General features: G+C 40.5%; 3 protein-coding genes across 3 annotated transcripts; 2 read left to right on the forward strand and 1 right to left on the reverse strand.

Annotated features, from left to right (window-relative positions):
* Window positions 1–1,645: 1,645 nt before the first annotated feature.
* On the reverse strand, window positions 1,646–2,593 carry LOC143825329 (olfactory receptor 6M1-like). Its single transcript, XM_077313355.1, has one exon. The coding sequence runs from the start codon at window positions 2,591–2,593 to the stop codon at window positions 1,646–1,648; it is 948 nt and encodes a 315-aa protein (XP_077169470.1).
* Window positions 2,594–6,083: 3,490 nt separating this feature from the next.
* LOC143825330 (olfactory receptor 6M1-like) lies at window positions 6,084–10,387 on the forward strand. The gene is made up of 4 exons (XM_077313356.1): window positions 6,084–6,156; window positions 6,459–6,552; window positions 7,313–7,486; window positions 9,418–10,387. Exons 1-4 carry the CDS (start codon window positions 6,084–6,086, stop codon window positions 10,385–10,387), a joined length of 1,311 nt encoding a protein of 436 aa, XP_077169471.1.
* A 1,585-nt stretch (window positions 10,388–11,972) lies between these two features.
* Window positions 11,973–21,682, forward strand: LOC143825331 (vomeronasal type-2 receptor 26-like). Its single transcript, XM_077313357.1, has 6 exons — window positions 11,973–12,196; window positions 13,249–13,540; window positions 15,399–16,217; window positions 17,033–17,228; window positions 18,424–18,747; window positions 20,772–21,682. Exons 1-6 carry the CDS (start codon window positions 11,973–11,975, stop codon window positions 21,680–21,682), a joined length of 2,766 nt encoding a protein of 921 aa, XP_077169472.1.
* Window positions 21,683–22,010: the final 328 nt, after the last annotated feature.

The following is a 22,010-nucleotide window of genomic DNA, read 5'->3' on the forward strand; positions in this document are numbered from 1 at the left end:
ATCCTACCTGACAGAATCCCTGCTGGGCAGAAAGCCAAATGACTCACCCCCCCTCCATGAAAAGGCTTGAATTATTCATTTTTGTTTTGCATATGAAATGTGTGTAATATAGCCAAGAGATTGTCTCGCTGCCAAGCAAGAGACATTTGAGTTGGTTTGCCATTGCCTGCCCCCACATCATGACCAAATAAAAATAAGTAATTGAGGTCATGCCAAATATTCACCACATGTGTCACTACAACTTTACAAAGTCATGCTGCTCCTAAATATTAAGCTGATAAATGTAATAGGTTTTTTAAAAGGGAAATATAGCTGAGAAGTATTTGGAATCCATGGAAATTCTAAAATCCTTGTATTGAATATGAGCAATCAATTCGGTCTTTAGCTTCGTCAACTCTCATGAATTTCTCTCACAATTTTCAAAATTCCCCAAAACACGATGTATCTAGGCTGCTGCAGAGTCAGTGTCCAAACCTAAAATGAGCCTACCATGTCTGTTTGTCTCTGGGGTAAGTTGCTCTGTGTAGACATAGGAGCAGGATCTTCGTATGAAAACACAATACGAAGCTGGGAAAGCTGGAATTAGAACTGAAACAAGACAGGGCTTGGATCAAGCCACAAAGATGTAAAAGAGGGCTTCAAACAATTCAGATTTGATCACTGCAATAGAAACATATTGCTTGCAATTGCATGGTGTTCTTTCTGTGCCTGAGCTTGGGTATTCACAGTAGGCAGCACGAAGTAGCTTACTTATCTAACTCTAAGGCTCATACTATGACATTTCCAGATCAAGCCCATAAATTCTAGGAAGGTTTTCAAGGTAAGAACTCTTCGCTCTATAGCCTCCAATCAGCTAAGGATCCCTGGCCCTAAAGAAGTCCGCCTGGTCTCGACCAGGGCCAGAGCATTCTCTGTTCTGGCCCCTACCTGGTGGAACAAGCTCCCAGAGGAGATCAGGGCCCTGACGGAGCTTAAACAGTTCCGCAGGGCCTGCAAAAAGGGGCTCCTCCACCAGACATTTGGCCGAGACCAGGCGTAATCTACAGCAACCAAGGGCCCCTGCTCCCCCCCACCCCCCTCAGAATTCAATCAATAAGCCACCCCCCTCAGAATCCCATCAACAAGCCCTGGACCTGTTGTATCACGACTATTTACTGTTATACTGTGTTGTGTTTGGTTGCAATTGTTGGTTATCGATGTACATGTTCTACAGACTGTTCTATGTATGGTTCTCTGTTGTAATGTAAACCGCCCTGAGCCTCCGGGGAGGGTGGTATAGACGTATGATAAATAAATAAATAAATAAATAAGTAGAAGAAGAAGAAGAGTTGGTTTTTATATGCCGCTTTTCTCTACCCGAAGGAGGCTCAAAGCGGCTTACAATTGCCTTCCCATTCCTCTCCCCACAACAGACACCCTGTGGGGTGGGTGAGGCTGAGAGAGCCCTGATATCACTGCCCGGTCAGAACAGTTTTATCAGTGCCGTGGCGAGCCCAAGGTCACCCAGCTGGTTGCATGTGGGGGAGCGCAGAATCGAACCTGGCATGCCAGATTAGAAGTCTGCACTCCTAACCACTACACCAAACTGGCTCTCAGTTCCAAGTAGTATGCTGTCATTCTGAGGTTTACAGTAAGCATACCTACATCAGATATCCTTTATTTTGGAAGTGATTCTGTTTAGGAGATCTTTAAGTGCCTCTTTCATTTGTTCGTTTCTCAGGCTAAAGATGAAAGGGTTTAATAAGGGTGTCAGGATGCCAGAGAAAACGGCTAAAGCTTTGTTCATGCTCATGGTGTCAGTCTGAGATGGCCTGACATACACAAAAATGGAGATTCCATAGCCCATGGAGACAACAGTGAAGTGAGAGGCACAGGTGGCAAAGGCCTTCTTCCTCCCCTGAGCAGAAGGAATCTTGAGAATAGTTGAAATGATGTAGACATATGAAGTAGCAGTAAATGAAAGGGAACCCAGCAGCAGAAGCAAAGAACTAATGAAGTCAATCAGTTCAATAAGTCTTATGTCTGTACAGGCAAGATGAAGAAAAGGGGCACTGTCACAAAAGTAGTGGTTGATGACATTAGGTCCACAGTAAGGCAACCTTGCTTTCAGCACTATTGACAAGAACACAGACATGAAACCACCAATCCAAGATCCAATCACCATCTTGACGCAGACTGTCCCAGTCATGAGGGTAGGGTACCTCAGTGGGTAACAGATGGCCATGTAACGGTCAAAGGACATAGCAGCAAACAGGATGAACTCGGTGGAACCCATGAAGAAATAGAAGTATAACTGAGCAAAACAACCACCAATTGAAATGGTTTTCCTTTTAGTCAGGAAATTGGCCAGCATTTTAGGCATGACACAGGTTGCCATGAATATCTCAATGAAAGACAAATTGCTGAGGAAGAAATACATGGGGGAATGGAGGTGGGAATCAATGCCAATGAGTACAATGATGAGAGCATTCCCGAGCACTGTCACTAGATACACAAGAAGGAAAACCAGGAAAAGGATAATCTCCAAAGGAGGATCAACTTCAAACCCAAGCAAAAGGATTTCAGTAATAGAGGTTGTGTTGCCGGTTTCCATGTTGTGGCATCTGGAATAAATGGAGGAAATTAAAAGTTATTAAAGGGGAAGTAGGAAAGCTATTGTAACCAGCAGTCTTAAATGTAGTCTCTTCATACTGGGGGAAAATAGCTATTTCAGCTAGTTGTAAATTATAAGGATTCCTCAAGACCAGGCAAATATGTAAGGAAATGGATTTGTCCCAGCACATTATTGAGTATTGAATGGTCGTACTGCAAACCACAGTCTCAAAAATACAATACAGCCCCAGTAAAATGATTTACCTTGTTTTTTTTTGTTGGAACCAACCTGCATTCTTCTCATGAAAAAGGAAGGAGGGGTTCCCTTGTTGGTCACATACAGGTTATACTGGTGAGCAACAATACTGGGATTCAGAGATTCAGTTCTCTGAACATGGAGGTCACCGTGACTAGTAGCTACTGATAGAAATGTCCTCCATGAATTCAATCCCCCTTTAACACTTTTTTATCCTTCTGTCCATCACTTCATCCTTTGGTAGGAAAGTCTAAATTTTAATCACTCTCTGCATAATATCCCTTTTGTTCATCCTGATTCTGCTACTCATCAGCTTCATTGGCTGCCCTTAAATTCTAGTATTTTAGGAAATTGAGAAAATTTCTGTTTGTCAAGTTTCTTCACCCCATGCATAATTATATAAACCTCTGGAATGCCTCCCTCTCATCATCTCTTTCTAAATTGAAAAGTCCCAGACTCCACCTTTTCTTCAGAGGGAAGATGCTCCAGTTGCTTAACCATCTGGTTTGCCTTCTTCTGTACTTATTTGAGCTCTGTGATGTCCTTTTGGTGATATGCTAAACAGAGTTGTACACAGTATGCCCAATTAAGCCACACCATTGATCAATACAACTGCATTATCATAGTGGATGTTTTATGTTCAACTATGTTCAATTCCTTTCCTATATTCCTTTACATAGAATTTGCCTTTTTCATTGCTGCAACACTGGGTTGACATTTTCATCGGGCTACTCTGTATGACCCCAATATCTGTCCCCCTCTCAGTCTCAGTAAGTTCATGCTTTATTAGCCTATACCTGAAGATGGGGTGTTTTCTATAACCTGGAAATCCTTACCTACCCCTATTCATTACAGGAGAACCAGGACTAGATAGAAGGAAGGGCTAGTTAGAATCACAATGCATAAGTAAATGGGAAATTATAGCTGATGTCAGATAAAGGAGGTAGGTAAAATTTGTGAATAGCAGTACATTAGAATGCAAATACAAGACTTAACAAACAGATGGGAGAACTAAATTTTACTCCAGTGGCATCTCCAGTGGCATGAAATTAATTCAAAAGATATTCCATCTAAACATCAAGAAGAAGTTCCTAACAGAGCGGTTTCTCAGTGGAACAGGCTTCCTCGGGAGGTGGTGGGTTCTCCATCTTTAAACAGAGGCTAGATAGCCATCTGATGGAGAGGCTGATTCTGTGAAGGCTCAAGGGGGTGGCAGATTAGTGTGGATGAGCAATAGGGCTGTGAGTGTCCTGCATTGTGCAGGGGGTTGGACTAGATCATGGGTAGTCAACCTGTGGTCCTCCAGATGTCCATGGACTACAATTCCCAGCAAACGCTGGCAGGGGCTCATGGGAACTGTAGTCCATGAACATTTGGAGGACCATAGGTTGACTACCCCTGGACTAGATGACCCATAAGTTACCTTCCAACTCTACGATTCTACGATTCTATGATTCTATTATCTCCATGTCCAACAAAATTCAATCCTGGATATAAGTGAGACTTGAGAGATTTAGCATGTGTAGATGCACACTTTTTGAAACAGATTTCCACAAATGTTATTTACAGGTGTAGGTTTGGGGTGTTAGTTTCCAGGAAGGGCTAATTCAACAAGCTTAAGTAATTGAACAACCACTACAGCTATGAGTAGAATGACACATTTGTTAAGATCTGCGAATGGCAGCATATTATTATCATGCAGATAATAAAATAATTAACAACAGATATGAGTCCTAAGTTTGAGTCCAGTGGCAATAAAGTTTAATTCTGCGTATGTGAGACCCGCGTGAATTAACATGTGCAGTAACCTAAGAATCTGATGTTTTTGTGAAGCCAGGGGGGTTCCATTGCCCTGATCTCTTGTTCCAGTTGGTTCCTGAAATTCCTTTATACAATGATAGCTACTTTGAGATCCCCCGTTGAGTGCCCCTAGGAGACTGACATTCTCTCTTACAAGTTTCTCAGTTTTAGAATAATAGAATCCTACAGTTGGAAAGGGCCATCCATGCCATCCAGTCCATTGGGATATAAATGAAGTATAAATAAATAAATACTGAAGATTCTCTTATTATCCTGAAAATAGTGAACTCTAGACCATTAAAATTAAAATTTCGAAATAGATTTCCAGCTGTCAACAGACTTTGAGGCAGTGTTGCTCAATAGTATGACTAGAAAGAACAGAGAATAAAATGTGATACAAGTGAATTGGTCAATCAGAAAATGCTGTTTGTCATGGTCTCACCTCAATGTTCTAGAAACTCTTAGATTCTTTTGAAATGGTTAAAACACTTCAATTTCTAAATCAATAATTTTGTATCAGCATATCACCTTATTTGTGTTATCTGAAATGCTCTTAAAGATGAAGAATTGGCTGTGTGAAAGGGGATAATTAGCAAAGCCTTTTGCTTATGTTTATGAGCTTATTGTCCTTGTTTTAGGAATCTGAGGCAGTTAACAGATATTCAAAATAAAGAATGTAGTTTTATTAAAGAAAACACAGAAGACAAATAATGGACTGTACGCAATTAAACACAAATAAATGGAAAGAGAAATAAGAATGGAAATGGATACTTTTCAGGGGAAACGTGTATATTTACCAATCTGGATGTGAGGAGCGTAGGAAGAAGGAGCAGAGCCATGTAAACAAGCCAGCATTCGAGTTGGGTATCTGGCAGGATCCAAAGTCGCCAGAGAGGTAATTTGGGTTGCCCAGGTGAGGGGTTGTATACCCTTTTCCTAGTTAGGTACGTGGTGAAAAGTCATGTAGGCTGAGGAGAACGTTAGACAAAAGGTGTGATTATCATCTGATAGATACGACAAAAATTGCTTTAGGGTAGCAGATTGCTTTAGGATGGCAAAAAAGCAATCTGAACAAAAGGGATATTTGGGAAAGAATGGAAAGCTTCTAGAAGGTTCCAAACCTGGCTTGAAATTCTAACATCTAGTTGATGAGAGTCAAACTCTTGGCAGGCTGCTGTGATGGTGGGGACAGGAAGGGGGTTTCTGTGGTGAATAAAGCATTTCTAAGAAGTCTGCTGGTTACTATTTTAGCAATGCAATAGTTGAGATGGGGAGGAATGTCACAAGGGAGGTTGTTCTTTGTCTTGATTGAAGATGTCCATCCTAGCCAGTGCAAGGAGTTCATGGGCAAGGTCAGTTGGTCAAAACATGGCCACTTTTGTTCTCTCTATAGTGTCTTCTGCTGGTGGCCGGACTTGCCTTTGCCTAGGCTAGAATGAGTGCCAAGAGTGACATGATTATAGAGACACAAGGGTGCCAATCGGGTCCAGTGATGTCCGTTGCCATTGGTAATATGGGGAGAGAAAAGGAAAGATGTTTGTAAACCACTTTGGAATCCTTTAAGCTAGTGAAAAGCAGGGTATTAAAATAACTACAACTCTTCTTCACCTTATTTTGATTATGCATTGAGAAATCCAACTCCACTGAAGTTAGAACACTTGTCCTCTTATAGTTTCATATAATTACCAGAGAACTGCACTGCTTCATTGTATAGTTCTCTAAAAGGAAATTCCCCTGGGAAAAAGACATAAAGGGAAATAATTAATGCCATAATTTTATTCACAGTGAATGATGCAACCTATGCATGCAGAAACCACACAGACCTATCCAGGAACAAACCTGCATGTTCAAAAAGACATAAAGGAAAATGATTCTCAGAGTTCTCTCAGCCTTAGGAATGATAAGTAATTATAGGCTGCTTTGAGACTCCTTCAGGTAGTAAAATGTGGGGTACAAAAATCCCAGCTGTCTATCTCTTCTTATAAATGCTTCTATGGCTTAGGGACCACTATAAAGACCCAATCATTTGGGTCATTACTAGAGAGGGGCATCAGCCAAAACTGAAAGAAAAATTACTCATGAATCATAAACCCAAATGTCTTTCCACAGGCCTTAAAATCAGTTTGTGGTAGTTCGTGGAAGGTCATGGATAGAGCAGAAAGGATAGGTTTAAAAGGCCTCTGAGTCCTTTTTCTATTTGTAAGGGCAGAATCAAGTAAGTAAAACTTTATTGCACTAGACTATAGGCCATCACAGATTTAAAAACACATAATTTACAAATTCAAAGCAAACGCCATGCCAGGGTTTAAAACTATCCCCAAAACAGTAACATTTAATAATTTATGAAAAAGGTTATGAAAATTTATGGAAAAAGTTAGGAGGAGGCACGTTATTTGTCAAGAACTCAGCTTGAATCTTTTTTGTGGTGAATGCAAAAGTGGCGACCCTTCGTGACAAGAAAGGGTCCCTGTTAGAGAGCAAAGTCAGCGTTTATTGTCATATAGAACCATCATAGCATAAGGATAAGACACAAAATAAGACACAAAGGAGAATGAAAAATAGCTATTTTGGTTTAAAACACAAAAATTTCACTTAGCAAAACTCAGTAGCCACAATTGCCTTAGTACCTCAATCATTCTGAATATTCTCTCATTTTTTGTTAAGAAACAAGTCATCCAGTTACTTGATCAATCGAGTTTGGGCCCTTTCTCTTTGCACAATGGCTAAAAATTCTGCTATGTGTTCTGTGACTTCAGAAGATATCACTACCACTAATCATTATAAAGTTGAACTTGCTTGCAGTGAACTCACTCCAGTTCTGATTGGCCTGCCCTGGGGGTGTGCCACCAATAGAGACAGAGCACTCTGCCAATGAGGGCCAATCAGCTCAAATAGAACTCTGCTAACGAGGTCAATGGTGTTAAGGCAATAGTGTGTTTGATTTTATAGGATTTGATTTTATCTGAGCCTTTGTGTAAAGCATTTGGGTGTTTTATAAATTTAACACTCACTTTAACACTCTGTTCCCAAGAGGTCTGAATTCTAATTGGGTTCTATCCTGTTACCTGTAAAGGAATTATTAGCAATTTAGCTTTGTGAGGTCAATAATTTCCACCTGCAAAGGAATTAATAGTAACCTTGAAAGAGACAACACACTGTACATGCTGGGTGTCCATCTGCCCAGGCATACAGCCCAAATCACACCCATGCCAACACAATCACCACAAAATGACCCTGCTAACATCTACAACCACACAAAGAGCATCACTACACTACCCTTTCTTGCACCAACATCCTAGTGCCCGTTGCATTCTTGGATGCAACGGGCTTTGCCCCTAGTAAATAAATAAATAGTGAGGATCCACATAGTGCATCTGAAACAGTGAACTCTAGTCCATGGAAACATATGTCGAAATAAATGTTGTTAGTCTTCATTTCACTTTGATATGCTGTCACTAAATGATATCACTAGAAAAAATGTGAATAGAATGCTATACGAGTGAATCCTTCCTCAGTTTTACAAGTGACAAGACTGTCTGATTACCAGCTAGGGTCTGCATTAAGGTCTGAAGTCACTGGTAAGTTATGATTTCGATTAAATATAAGATTGAAATATTATTCAGAATTTATTTCCACCATTACATGATTTTCTTGTCTTATGTGTATTTTTGCCTCTTGTGGCGCAGGGTGGTAAGGCAGCCGACATGCTGTCTGAAGCTTTGCCCATGAGGCTGGGAGTTCAATCCCAGCAGCCGGCTCAAGGTCGACTCAGCCTTCCATCCTTCTGAGGTCGGTAAAATGAGTACCCAGCTTGCTGGGGGGTAAAACGGTAATGACTGGGGAAGGGAATGGCAAACTACCCCGTATTGAGTCTGCCATGAAAACGCTAGAGGGCATCACCCCAAGGGTCAGACATGACTCGGTGCTTGCACAGAAGATACCTTTACCTTTAATGTGTTTTTACCATTGTGCACTCTCTTTTTTAACCTAAAATTTGTATGACATGACATTTCAGTTAACTACCAAAACTCTTTCCACATGGCAGTCCCAGGTTTCTAAGAGCATCGATTCTCCATAATTGAGGGTTCAGAAAATAATGAAGGCACCCTGAACCCCAAGCTCATTATTGGATTTGTGCCTTTCACCTAAGCATGTCTTGTTCATGAGTGTATCATCATTCCATCTGATGATTTTTGCAATCTAGACTGGCCGTTTAATGAATTGCTAATGATTTACTTTATTTACCGACCACTTTTTTCACTGAGACTCAAGGTGAACTACATGTTACAAAACCATGTTTTTGCTTTCAGTAGCTTGCCAGTAGCACTCCGGCAGTGAGAATCACCCTGAAAACAATTTCCATATATTTCCCCTGATTATTTCTTCCTTTGTACCAATTAAGAACCAAACTCCAAGGATTTAGTGGAGGACAGCAATGTTTGGTGAGAGATTCTCCTCAAAGCAGTAGCCGAAAAAGCCAGCCACAGCTGTAGCCATGGAGCATGGATCACCACAATGAAGTGAGTAATTCTAATTTTTTTTGTCCCAACCCCTACAGTAGCCATTTCTCCCAAACTCAGTTTACCCTCAGTGAATTAAGTGTATGATACTAAGGATATCAGGGTTTCTATTGAAAGGGATCAAATCAGAGAAGTGTAATATAAGTAGCCTAGGAACTGCACTGAAAAATGAACTGCTTGGCTATTAGCCATAAGATTTTGTCCTGCGGGTTCCATTCAATTTAATAATTTTTTTTAAAACCTCTTCAGATGCAGATGTAACATGATGACATACGGAAAAGGAAATTCAACACCTGTGACTGAATTCATCTTGGTTGGATTCCCCAATCCCTGGAAGATAGAGATCTTGCTTTTTCTGTTGTTCTTCTTCATTCTGGTAGCAACAATGATTGGAAATACCATCATCATAACCCTGATAGTTATTGATTACCGCTTACATTCTCCAATGTATTTCTTTCTGTGCAATTTGTCTTTCATTGAAATCCTTATTACTCTCACCATAGTACCAAAAATGATGGAGAACTTCATTCTAGAAAAGAAGAGCATCTCCTTCTATGGGTGTATTGCTCAGTCATACTTCTATTTTTTATTTGGCACCTCTGAATATGTTCTACTGGCGATGATGTCCTGTGACCGAAACACAGCCATATGTTACCCACTTAGATACAACAGCATCATGAACAGGAAGATCTGTCTTTGTTTGGTTATAAGCTCTTGGATGAGTGGGTTCTTCTCCATTCTTGTTCCCACTGTGATGAAGTTGGGTTTATCTTACTGTGGTCCTAATGTGATAAATCACTTTTTCTGTGACAGTGCCCCTTTGCTCCACTTAGCCTGTTCTGACATCTGCCTAGTCGAGTTAATTGACTTCATAGTTTCCCTACCCATTGTTCTGGGCTCTCTTTTCTTGACACTTATCTCTTATTTTTACATTATAAGCACCATTCTTCGTATCCCTTCTGCGACAGGGAGGCAGAAGGCCTTTTCCACTTGTGCTTCCCACTTCACAGTGGTTACCATTGGCTATGGAACCTCCATCTTCATCTATGTGAGACCTTCCCAAGCCAGCTCCATGAATCTTAACAAAATGGCTTCCTTAGTTACCACGGCAGTGACGCCTATGCTTAACCCAATCATATTCACTTTTAGAAATCGGAAAGTCCAAGAGGTATTCTGGGATTCAATTAACAAGTGCACAGGGAATAGACAAGGAGGTTGAATTGAGTATACTTTTAAACTTTTTCCTACCCTTTCATCCTCATTTTATCTTCTCAATAACCATGCAGTGTAAGTCAGGCTGAGAGACAATAACAAGTCCAAGGTCATCCCCTCAGTTTACATCTCACGAATGATCTGAGCCTTCCACAATACAATTAATTTTGCTACACTAAAGACAAAGGGAAATTCAACATTTCTTTCCTCCTCTTTTTAAAATGTCAAAAAACATAATTTTGGGGGGAATTAAACAGGAGTATTATGACATCTTGAATAACAACATTTTATATGTTTCATAACCAAGAGCCCAGTGAGTGAATCCTCACTATTGAAAGGTTCACCTAGGATGATGAGGGGTTGGGGGGAAACTGTGGGGTCAAGGGGGCATGAGGTGCAAGAAGCAAAGAATAACATCTAATGATGCAAAATTCAAATTTCCCCCCAAAAAGCACAGAGATCAGTAACTGTTATGCTAAACCTATAATGGGTGGGGTGTCATAGGTCTTGTAGTGAGGTACAAATTTATTCGAGACATTAACAATTCTCCATCCTTAAATGTGAAGGTGAAAATATTATCTACAGTGAAGTAGATATAAAGGAACTGGACTGTAGTATGTACAGTCATGTACTATCCCGTTTTTACTGGATTTTAGCTTTCTACTCCGCTCTCAATATTGATTATTGTATACCATGCCTTGGACAGTCTTCTGTTTGCATTGTTTTCTAATTTTGGTATGGTTTACTTTGCATGGTTACTGGATATCCTGTGCTCCCTGGTGGAATTTCCCTATTTATTTATATTCTGTGAAAAAGTTAGGCAAAAAAGAAAACGTATAAAATAAAGATGTGAATAAAGATGGAGAGACGTATACAACTGGGAGTTCTAAAACTAGAATTATTGATAAGATAGACAAAGCTTTAAAAAGGAGAGGAACTGTTATAGTAATAGAATATTTAAAAAATGATTGTAAAGCAAAAATGATAGACAGAAAAATAATAAATACCTATACAATCAAGGAAGAGTGGTTTTACTTTCCAATAAAGTAATTATGGAGTTAATTCCTTTCAAATAAACTGTGACTTAATTGTAATTAAACAAACAGAAAAATCAAGTTATGCCCAACTTAATTTTGGGAATCTGGAGAAACTTTCTTTTAACGGAGTCTCAGATAATTTTTTTTGTTCATCAGAAAAACATGTTTTCAGCGTTATGTGGCTCAAAGACAGAAATAGACCAGGGGGAATTGTGTCTTTCCTGAAATTATCTTAAGGACTATCTAGAAAGAGTGACTAGTGGTTACCTGCAAATCTCAATAACAAAGTGCATCACCAGGCCCATCAGAGAGACTTTTTCAAGAGCTCTGTGGGTGGATCTATAAATATATTCTCTGTGTATGTCTTTTTTTAACAGAAGTCTTTGCTTGAGGCAGACAGACTTGTGTCTGCTCTTATCATTGGTTAATCATTGCCAGGAGATTCAGACATCTGCTTCACACAGAATCTTCCAAGACCTGAGAGTGAAGAACATCTGATTCAAATTGAGCACAGGGATTTCTCTGATGTCAGGGGGAAAGTTCCCAGGACTCAGGATGGCCTTTTTGCTACTGCTGCTACAGCTTCTCCTCAAGCCTTCCTGTGTCTGTGAACGATCTGATAACAAACAATGCATGCTTGCCAAACCTTTTCTTTATCAGCACAAACACTATATTCCAGGAGAGTACATGATCGGTGGTATCCTCTCCTATACAACATATGAGTTTGGCAGTCAGAATTTCACTCTGTTTCCGGAACCGATTTTTGAGGTTTTTGCTTCGTAAGTAGAGGTTTCATTTAATTAATGCACATTAACTTAATCACTCACATTATTTTTCATATAGGACTCTTTGGGGTAAGCCATGATGTCATTTCCTTGAATGTTGGAGAAGCTGCTTAAATTTAGAGAGGCAAATTATACAGAAAGCCATGCTTATCCACGTTCCAATCTACGTATGTAGGACTTCTTAGAGACAACAGTGGGTTTTAGCTAAGGTGACCAGATTGTCCCACTTTTGGAGGGACATCTGGGGGCACCTGGCAAATTGTACTTATGTTGAAATTAAAAATATATATATTACAATACTATTTTTGCATTCTATGCGTTCTATGAAACTTTGTTGCTCCATATAGACCAAATTTTTAATCAAGAATCCCCCCGGTCAATGGTGTCCCACTTTACCAATGTTTAAATCTGGTCACCTTAGTTTTAGCCTAAGACTCAGCTGCGTGTTGAGTCTTCTTTGAAAGCAAGGAGTATTTCCACAGATCCACCAATCTGCAGTGAGATATATGAAGAATGTGTTGCTTTTGTTTGAAGTTCCTTTTATGAGCTCCTCCCTGCCCCCTAAGAATTTCCATATGTTGCAAGTCACTTCAAACTTCTTTAAGAACATTTTAGAAGCCAGTACTTTGAAAGGAGAAACAGAAGTATAGATATTATCTAACCTTCCATACAGATTGGAATCGGAATACTATGGCCAGCAGGTTGTGATTAGCCTTTCATGAAAGTTAAATTAATACTGACTTCCAAAGATGAAAAGGATCATGTGAAGTCATTCATTTAACTGTTGATCTGGCTTCCTAAGGTACCAGAACACCATTACTAATAGTAATGGAGCTGGGACCTGAGATATGGCTCCATATAAGTGAAAGAATTTTTCAGATAGTGAAATAGGCAGGAGAGTGGTCCTTTTGACCACTCACAGTTACGATGCTGAGGATCATGAGAGCTGCATGGACTAAACCACTGTAGGATAATAGATTGAGGCAAGGAATTAGGAGATATTGAGAAAAAATGTGATAGATTTCATCTTTCTTTAATAATTACAGCTTCATGCGTAAGAACCACCAGCATCTCCTGGCTTTCCTGTTTTCAGTGAATGAGATCAATAGAAATCTTCATCTCTTGCCCAATATGACCTTGGGCTTCCACATATTTGAAAATTACTGTAACCCTCAGATTACTTATCAGCAGACCATGAACCTACTTTCCTCTGAGCATGCCAGAATCCCTAACTACAAATGTGATACCGAGAACCATCCATGGGCCATCGTTGGGGGACTGACCTCTGAAACCTCAAGTATATTGGCAACTCTTTTGAACCTCTACAAGTTCCCACAGGTACATGGTCATGATGGATGTTTTTGAAGAGAAATACCTCTCTCCTTTCTATGGAATTCTACAACAGCTGTCCTAGAAATGTACTTTTAAACATGTAATTCCTGTGAAGTGTGAAGTTGTGAAGAGAGCCAGCTTGGTTTGGTGGTTAGGAGTCCGGACTTCTAATTTGGCAAGCCAGGTTTGATTCTACACTCCCCCACATGCAACCAGCTTGGTGACCTTGGGCTTGCCACAGCACTCATAGAGCAGTAATACTAGGGCTCTCTCAGCCTCACCTACCTCACAGTGTGTCTGATGTGGGGAGAGGAAAGGGAAGGCGATTGTAAGCTGCTTTGAGACTCCTTCGGGTAGGGAAAAGCTGCATATAAGAACCAATTCTTCTCCTCCTTCTCCTTCTCCTTCTCCTTCTCCTTCTCCTTCTCCTTCTCCTTCTCCTTCTCCTTCTCCTTCTCCTTCTCCTTCTCCTTCTCCTTCTCCTCCTTCTCCTTCTCCTCCTCCTCCTCCTCCTCCTCCTTCTTGTCATGGAATTGCCAGGTTTGGGATACAGCTATGACTTCTTTGATAAAGAACAGATGGATTCCATGCCTACCATGGTGTAGTTTGGTGTAGAGCCAGTTTGGTGTAGTGGTTAGGAGTGCGGACTTCTAATCTGGCATGCCGGGTTCGATTCTGCGCTCCCCCACATGCAACCAGCTGGGTGACCTTGGGCTCGCCACAGCACTGATAAAACTGTTCTGACTGAGCAGTAATATCAGGGCTCTCTCAGCCTCACCCACCCCACAGGGTGTCTATTGTGGGGAGAGGAATGGGAAGGCGACTGTAAGCCGCTTTGAGCCTCCTTCGGGTAGGGAAAAGCGGCATATAAGAACCAACTCTTCTTCTTCTTCTTCTACCATAACCAGCCAACTGCAGCTGAGCTATCAGATGAGGACTTACAGATAAAGGCATATGTAAAAGTTCAGAGTCAGCTAAGTGACCTATCTCCTGCAGGATTCCTGGTTCCACAACAATAATGTTGGCACAGGTTTAGAGGGAATTCACAAGCTGAATGTAGGCCATCACATCTCAGATTTCAGTACTTGCAATCAGTTGCATAGGGACAAGCCTCAATAGAGGAGATATGAAGCAGCTGTCATGGGCATGATGGGTAGGACTCAAAGCATAAAAGGATGAGGGCAGAGTCCTCCAGCATGACTTCAACTTGGGCCCTGAGAGATTAACTTGCTGCTGCCCTGCCAACAAAAGTGCGTTTAGTCAAGGCTATGGTATTCCCAGTTGCAATGTATGGCTGTGAAAGTTGGACCATAAGGAAGGCTGAGCGTCAAAGAATTGTGGCTTTTGAACTCTGGTGCTGGAGAAGACTCTTGTGAGTCTCTTGGACTGCAAGGCAAACAAACCGGTCAGTCCTAGAGGAGATCAGCCCTGACTGCTCCTTAGAAGGCTAGATCCTGAAGATGAAACTCAAATACTTTGGCCACCTCATGAGAAGGAAGGACTTCCTGGAGAAGAGCCTAATTCTGGGAGCGATCAAGGGCAAAAGAAGAAGGGGACGACAGAGAATGAGGTGGCTGGATGGAGTCACTGAAGCAGTAGGTGCAAACTTAAATGGACTCCGGGGAATGGTAGAGGACAGGAAGGCCTGGAGGATCATTGTCCATGGGGTCACGATGGGTCGGACATGACTTCGCACCTAACAACAACAACAAAATTATTCAAAGAAACTGAAAAGACACCACAAAGACACTAGTAGCTTATTCTTCTTAATAGTAATCAAACCAAATGTTTTAAAATAAATATATAGTCTTAATGAATATATGTGATGTTATTAGCATGCTCTCTACATCTCCTTTTTTTCCAGCTCACTTACGGCTTTTTGTCAGCTGAACTGAGTGATACGACTCAATATCCTTTTATTTACCAGATGATCCCCAAACAAAATCTTCAATGTTCAGCACTCGTTCAGTTGCTCTTGCATTTTCAATGGAACTGGATTGGGCTCCTAGTTTTTGAAGGTGACGATGGAGATACCTTTTTGAAGACTATTTCACCCATGTTCACACAGTTTGGCATTTGTATTTCTACCACCTTAAGACTACGTGATAGGGACTATGATATTTTGCAATACAAATATTTCTCATCGCTGGACCAGGAAGTTATGGAGAGGCTTAGCAAAAGTAATACCAATGTTAGTATCATCTATGGACAGTCACATCATATCTTACCTGGGGGCTTTATGCCTAGTGGGAAAGTTTGGATTACACCAACTCAGTGGGATTTCACTTCCGGATATATTTCAGTCAAATTTCATGGTGCTTTGTCCTTGGCCATCCAGTATAGGGAGGTTCCAGGATTCAAGAAATTTCTCCTGAATCTGGATATTCAGTCTCTTGAGGGAGACTGCATTATCCAGAATTTTTGGCAAATAATATTTGATTGTTGGACAACCATATGCAGTTTACGCGATTTCTTTCCCTCTATGTGTACTGGCCTGGAGAATTTAGAAGACCTGCCTAGAAATGTGTTTGAAATGGACATGTCTATCTACAGCTACAGTATCTATAATGCCGTCTATGCAGTGGCACATGCTGTGCATACCATGTATTCATCAAGCTCCAGAAGACATAAAGCTGTGAGGAATGGAGACAGACTAAACATTCTGAATATGCAACCTTGGGAGGTAATAATCTTCTCTCGAATGTATAGACCCATAGTCTCTGTTTAAGCACTGAGATGAATTATAGAACATTCTTGGAATATATTACTTTGCAAAGAGATTGCTTCTGGACATTACAGATCTATATATTTAGGAGATAATGTTCTCCTTCAGATAATGAAGACCGATAGTCTATATATGCTATATATATGCACTACTAACAGTAATGGCAAATATTTCTGCATGTATTGTATATGTAGTTATGCCATGTAAGTTCTTAAAGAACTGATCAATGTTCTGCTCATTTAATGTTTGCGGAGGTATTTCATAACACATTCAATTTGTGTACATCCTTTGGAGTTTATAGAATCCAGTGCTATATATGGAGAGAATCTTCTCTGATTTAAAAAATATATAAAGCCTGAGCCCCCCCCCCCCATGGAACCCAGTACATAAATTCATTAGCTATTGCATTCTTGATAGAGTTGGGTTCTATAGCTCACTTTTCACTACCAAAAGGCTAGTGTCTTTTCTTCCTCCCCTCACAACAGGTACCCGTGAGGTCAGCGAGGCTTATAGGCCAACAAAACTGCTCAAGTGAGAACAGAACTCAGCTGTGACTAGCCCAAGGTTACCCAATGGAGTGGGGAATCAGATCCAGTTCTCCAGATTAGAGCCTCCCCTCTCTTAACCACTCCACCACACATGCTCTTTTGATTATGGACTGTGTTCCTATGCTGACAATATTTTTATTCTGGCAAAAAAAAATTATTAGCTTGCATCTTCATATCATACGCATGATCTATTTTTAATCTCTGGGATCTTCTCCTTATGTCTAGCTGCATCCTTATTTGAAAAATCTCTATTTCAACAATAGCGCAGGAGATGAAGTGTCCTTTAATGAACAGAGAGGTTTGGAAACAAGATATGATATTATCAACTGGATCATATTAACAGACAATAAGCCCAGTAGAGTCAGAATTGGAACAGTGAACCGACTGGATTCTTCTAGTGTGGAGCTTAACATTCCCAAAGGCAACATTCAATGGCCGACCAGATTTAATCAGGTGATGACAAACTGTCTGTTTCAACAGAATTGTGGGCTCATCCATGAAAATATCCTCAAGAGTGTAGCCGTCTAGGTCTGAAGCATCAAGACACATTGAGATCCAAAGGCAATTTTAAGATCAACCAAGATTTATGGAATAAAGTTTTGTTGGTCTTAAAGATGCCACTGGAATCTCAGTGTGTTATCAAAATACTCTTACCATTTCCGATGCTAGGTATAACAAGCTGAACTTCTCCTCTCCTTGGATTGTCAATCACAGCAAGCCACCAATCACAGCACAACAGTTCTTTTGTGGACTGAAAATTTCTCCCTCCCCCCTCCTGCGCAAAATTAATTATTGTTTTTTAAAAAGTCAATTCCACATTGCTATGCTGTAATGCCACAATACAGAAGCATTTTAATATAAATAAACACTGGCCCATTGCTATGCAGGAATGCCAGAATGATTCCCCACCCAAACACTTCTGTAATTATTGTCCTTTTTAAGTTTATTTCTGTCTGGGTGAATTTCTGAGATGCTGAACAAGGTAACTGAACCCCAAAAGGACATATTGTGCTAATGGTTGGTTTTAAAACAAGGTGCTCAGACTCCTGGGAGAAGGCTGCTGGATCATTCGCCCCCCCCCCCCATCATTCCCAGCTCATTTCCCACCTCCCAAAAATAATAAAAAAAAACGGGCTGTATTTTGTCTGACTGATCTCAATGAAGGTTTACTGTTGTTCTGTATCATGGACCACACCATAAAAAAAAATACAAAAAACATTACTCAGAGCAGGAAATGGAGTGGGGAAGGTAGGTGCAAGGGTGGGACAAACATGGTCTTATTCCCGGTTGCTCACTGGTTGCTCATGAGTGGTTTGCACTATTTAGGGTGATAAATCCAGATATTATGATTCCTGAAATCACGAGTGCCAAATCGTGACTTGGCTACTGGACTGCCTTGGGATGTTGGCAACATTATGTGAAGGGGGCTCTATGTGCCGCCAACATGCAAAGGCTGTCCAGAAACATTTTCCTTATGTGGAAATGGTCTCTGTTTTTGATAATATACTGTAATCGAAAGCAAGGAAGAGCCATGCTGGTGCCACAAATTGGACAGCACTTCCAGGAATGTCTCCCACTCCCACACGCATACCCTCCTTTTCTCCTGATCCCTCCAGGTTTGGAACACACAAAAGTCTTAATTGACTGGCAGTTATATGGATTCCTGGCAGGGTTTCCAAAGCACCATGCTCTGGTTATTGGATTTCCAGAGCACCAGGCTTGCTACAATGACAAACTTTTCAATCAGAGCACCATCTTGAATGCATGCTTTATGACTTTGAATTGTTCCCCTCCTTTTTCTATGTGTGTACAGACAACACCATGTTCCATTTGCACTAGCCACTGCTATCCTGGAAACTATAAGGTGGTTCCAGAAGGGAAACCGGTTTGTTGCTATGAGTGTTCTCCATGTCCCGAAGGAACCATCTCTAACAAAACAGGTCAGAACCTCTTTAGAACACTGGATTTTATTTAATTTTTTTTTTGTAATTGTCACACAGTAAGTGCTTTTATAACTCTGGCCCAATTATGGTTTCTGTGAGGCAGGCTAAAAAATAAGCTTGCAGACCTTTAAGAAAACAGGTAATATTTGTTTGCTTTCCTTTTCCTTCACAGAAAAAAAAATATAAGAATATAGTAACAATGGTTCTCAAAGACTAAATGATAGACTTTCTTTTCAACAGCACAAATCCACACAATCCATATCATTCCTTTAAAGAAAGAATTATCCAGACATTTTCTGGGCCAGAGCAAGGACCAAAAATAGGCCTGACTCTAGTTGAGGGCAGTTCTACTTATTTGGTGCTAGCAACCTTAATGCTATTTGGGGGTGTAGTAGGAAAATTGTCATGCAGATGCAATGGTCTCAGCTTAGCTGGATTTAAATTCAGCAGATCCTACTTGAGCTAGTCCACTATGGCCGGGGGTGTGGACAGAATTACCAACAGAATTATCTAGGTTTCATCAGTGTATTGATGATAGTCCAGGCCAAAACTGCAGACCAGCTGGGTGAGGGGGGTGTATGTATATGTAAATAACAGTGGGAAGAGAATAGCTCCCTGTGAGACTCTGAATACCAGGACCTGCCACTGAGAGGTGAAGAAAAGACTGCAGCCATTTAAGGGCTGTTCCTTGAATCCCTTTTGTTGGCTAGGTATTGTGCTAGTAGCAGTGTTGAATGCTGCTGTCAAGACCAGCAAGTCTCTCCTAGACCCAGCTGCCTCTAGAGATAGTTTGTAAGAGCTGTCATGTTCCATAGCAAATATTCCAAGGGAAGGCACGCAAAGTTCTGCCTAGAAACCTAGTAGTTTATTCAGGACAGTACAAATGTCTTCACAAGAATCCTGTTGCTGAAGACAAAGGGAAATCAAAATGTAGATCAATTACAGAAGCAAAATCTCTCCCGACACCATATATGCAATTCAGTTTCACATAGAATGGTTCTTATCATTAAAGTTTACAGTTGACATCCATTTGGTAAGAAACAGCCACAACAACTGAGCACATGATAGGGAGCCAGATGACTCCAATGCTGGAGAACAGAAGGGGGAATGAACAAGACAAAATCAGGACAAGTCTTTGTAGGGAATTTTGGGACTCTGGTCAAGAAAATCATATCAAGAGATGGTGACTACCTGAAAGGGTGACCAGAGCTGTCTCTACCCTGTGGCTGGATTAGCAGCTAGACTGGAATGAATCAAGGACTGATGTTTGATCCAGGAAACTCTGTAACTCCTCAACTGCAACATACTCAACTACCTTACCCAGGAGATAATTGGCTGTGTTGTATAGGTCCAGCTCCAATTTTATCAAAAGTGGCATAACTCCAGCCACATTTAATCTCTCCAGGAAGGTCACTGAAATCATAGACAGGTTAATAATCTCCCAGAGGGGGGTATAAGTCACCACCAGCCATGAAGGACATGCATCAAGGGGGTATATGGTTGGATGGAAAACTGCCAGAGTTCTTTCCACACCAGCCAAGGAGAGTGGGCTGAAGTAGTCAAGAATAGGACCCTGAGATGGTCAGCTGTGAGTTAGAGGAGGTAATAGACATAAAAAATATTCCTTTTTTGTGACCTTCACTGCCATCCCATAAACATTCATAAGAAATCTTCTAAGATGTTCTTGAGGTCTCATCACAAGTTTTCCACCAAACTCACTAAAGGTCAGTACCATGAAAGAGCAAAAACATTTTATTCAATTATTTGTTTGTTTATTTCAAAGATAATGAATATTTATTTCAACTTAGTATCATGGATTTTGTAGCTTACACCCAAAATGGAAAATTGTGTGAAATATTCCAGTAAATTGTGGTTGGCATTGAACTAATGGCAGAGTTTTCTTTTGGTAGCCTTCATTTGGTACAAGAAATTTCTTTCAGAAGTAAAAAAGCACCAAGTAATACATGAAGGATCCAGTGAAATAAAAAGTTTTGATACTAAACAAATATTCTGGGTTTCAGATGCAAAGAAGTGCAACAAATGCTCAGATGACAAGTATCCAAACAGAAACAGGGATGAATGTATTCCAAAGATTATTGTTTTTCTTTCATATGAAGAGCCTTTGGGAGGAGTTTTGGCTTCCTTTGCTGTCCTGTTTTTCTTCACCAATCTCTGGGTTCTAGCGGTCTTCGTTAAGCACCAGAATACACCAATAGTCAAAGCCAACAACAAGGACCTGACCTACATACTCCTCATCTCCCTCATGCTTTGTTTTCTGTGTCCCTTGTTATTCATTGGAAGACCTGGAAAGGTGAACTGTCTTCTCCGACAAATGGCTTTTGCCATTGTTTTTGCTTTTGCTGTTTCTTGTGTGCTGGCTAAAACCATCACTGTGGTTTGGGCTTTCATGGATACCAAACCAGGCAGCAACCTTAGAGGATGGTTAGGAAAGAGACTGTCATATGTCATTGTGCTCTCTTGCTCTCTCGTTCAAGTTGGTATCTCCAGTATTTGGTTGGGGACCTCTCCCCCTTTTCCAGAGCTGAACATGCACTCACAGCCTGGAGAGATCATTGTGCAATGTAATGAAGGGTCAGTCATCATGTTTTATACTGTCCTGGCTTACATGGGTATGTTAGCCTTCATCAGTTTCACTGTAGCTTTTTTTGCTAGAAAACTACCTGATGCTTTTAATGAAGCTAAATACATCACCTTCAGCATGCTTATCTTTTGTAGTGTCTGGGCATCTTTTGTGCCAACCTACCTGAGCACCAAAGGGAAATATATGGTAGCTGTGGAGATCTTCTCTATTTTGGTTTCCAGCACAGGCTTACTAGGGTTTATCTTTTTACCAAAATGCTACATCATAATTCTGAAACCACGTCTGAATGTCAAGGAACAGTTAATCAGAAAAGCTAAGATTGGAACATAATTTCCAATTAAGATGCTAAATAATTTTGCTCAATTTCTAATGTTAACATCGTTTAAGTGTTCAAGTTTTTGTATTTCTATTTCTTGTGATGCCTGATTTCTTACAATATGTTATGATTCTGGAACCAATCCTCTATACTTTAAGATACAAAGACTTATTTTCTTACTGAGGTCAAAGCACATATAGGAATGAATGAAGAAATGAAGAAACAAATAATACCTGTATAATTAAAAATCTCATAACACAGTACAACTCTGGATAAAATATAATCACTTATTATTGTATTTATATACCACCCTCCCCAATGGCTCATGGTGGTTCACACAGA

This window comes from Paroedura picta, chromosome 16 (genome assembly GCF_049243985.1).
Source record: "Paroedura picta isolate Pp20150507F chromosome 16, Ppicta_v3.0, whole genome shotgun sequence".
Taxonomy (NCBI): Eukaryota; Metazoa; Chordata; class Lepidosauria; order Squamata; family Gekkonidae; genus Paroedura; species Paroedura picta.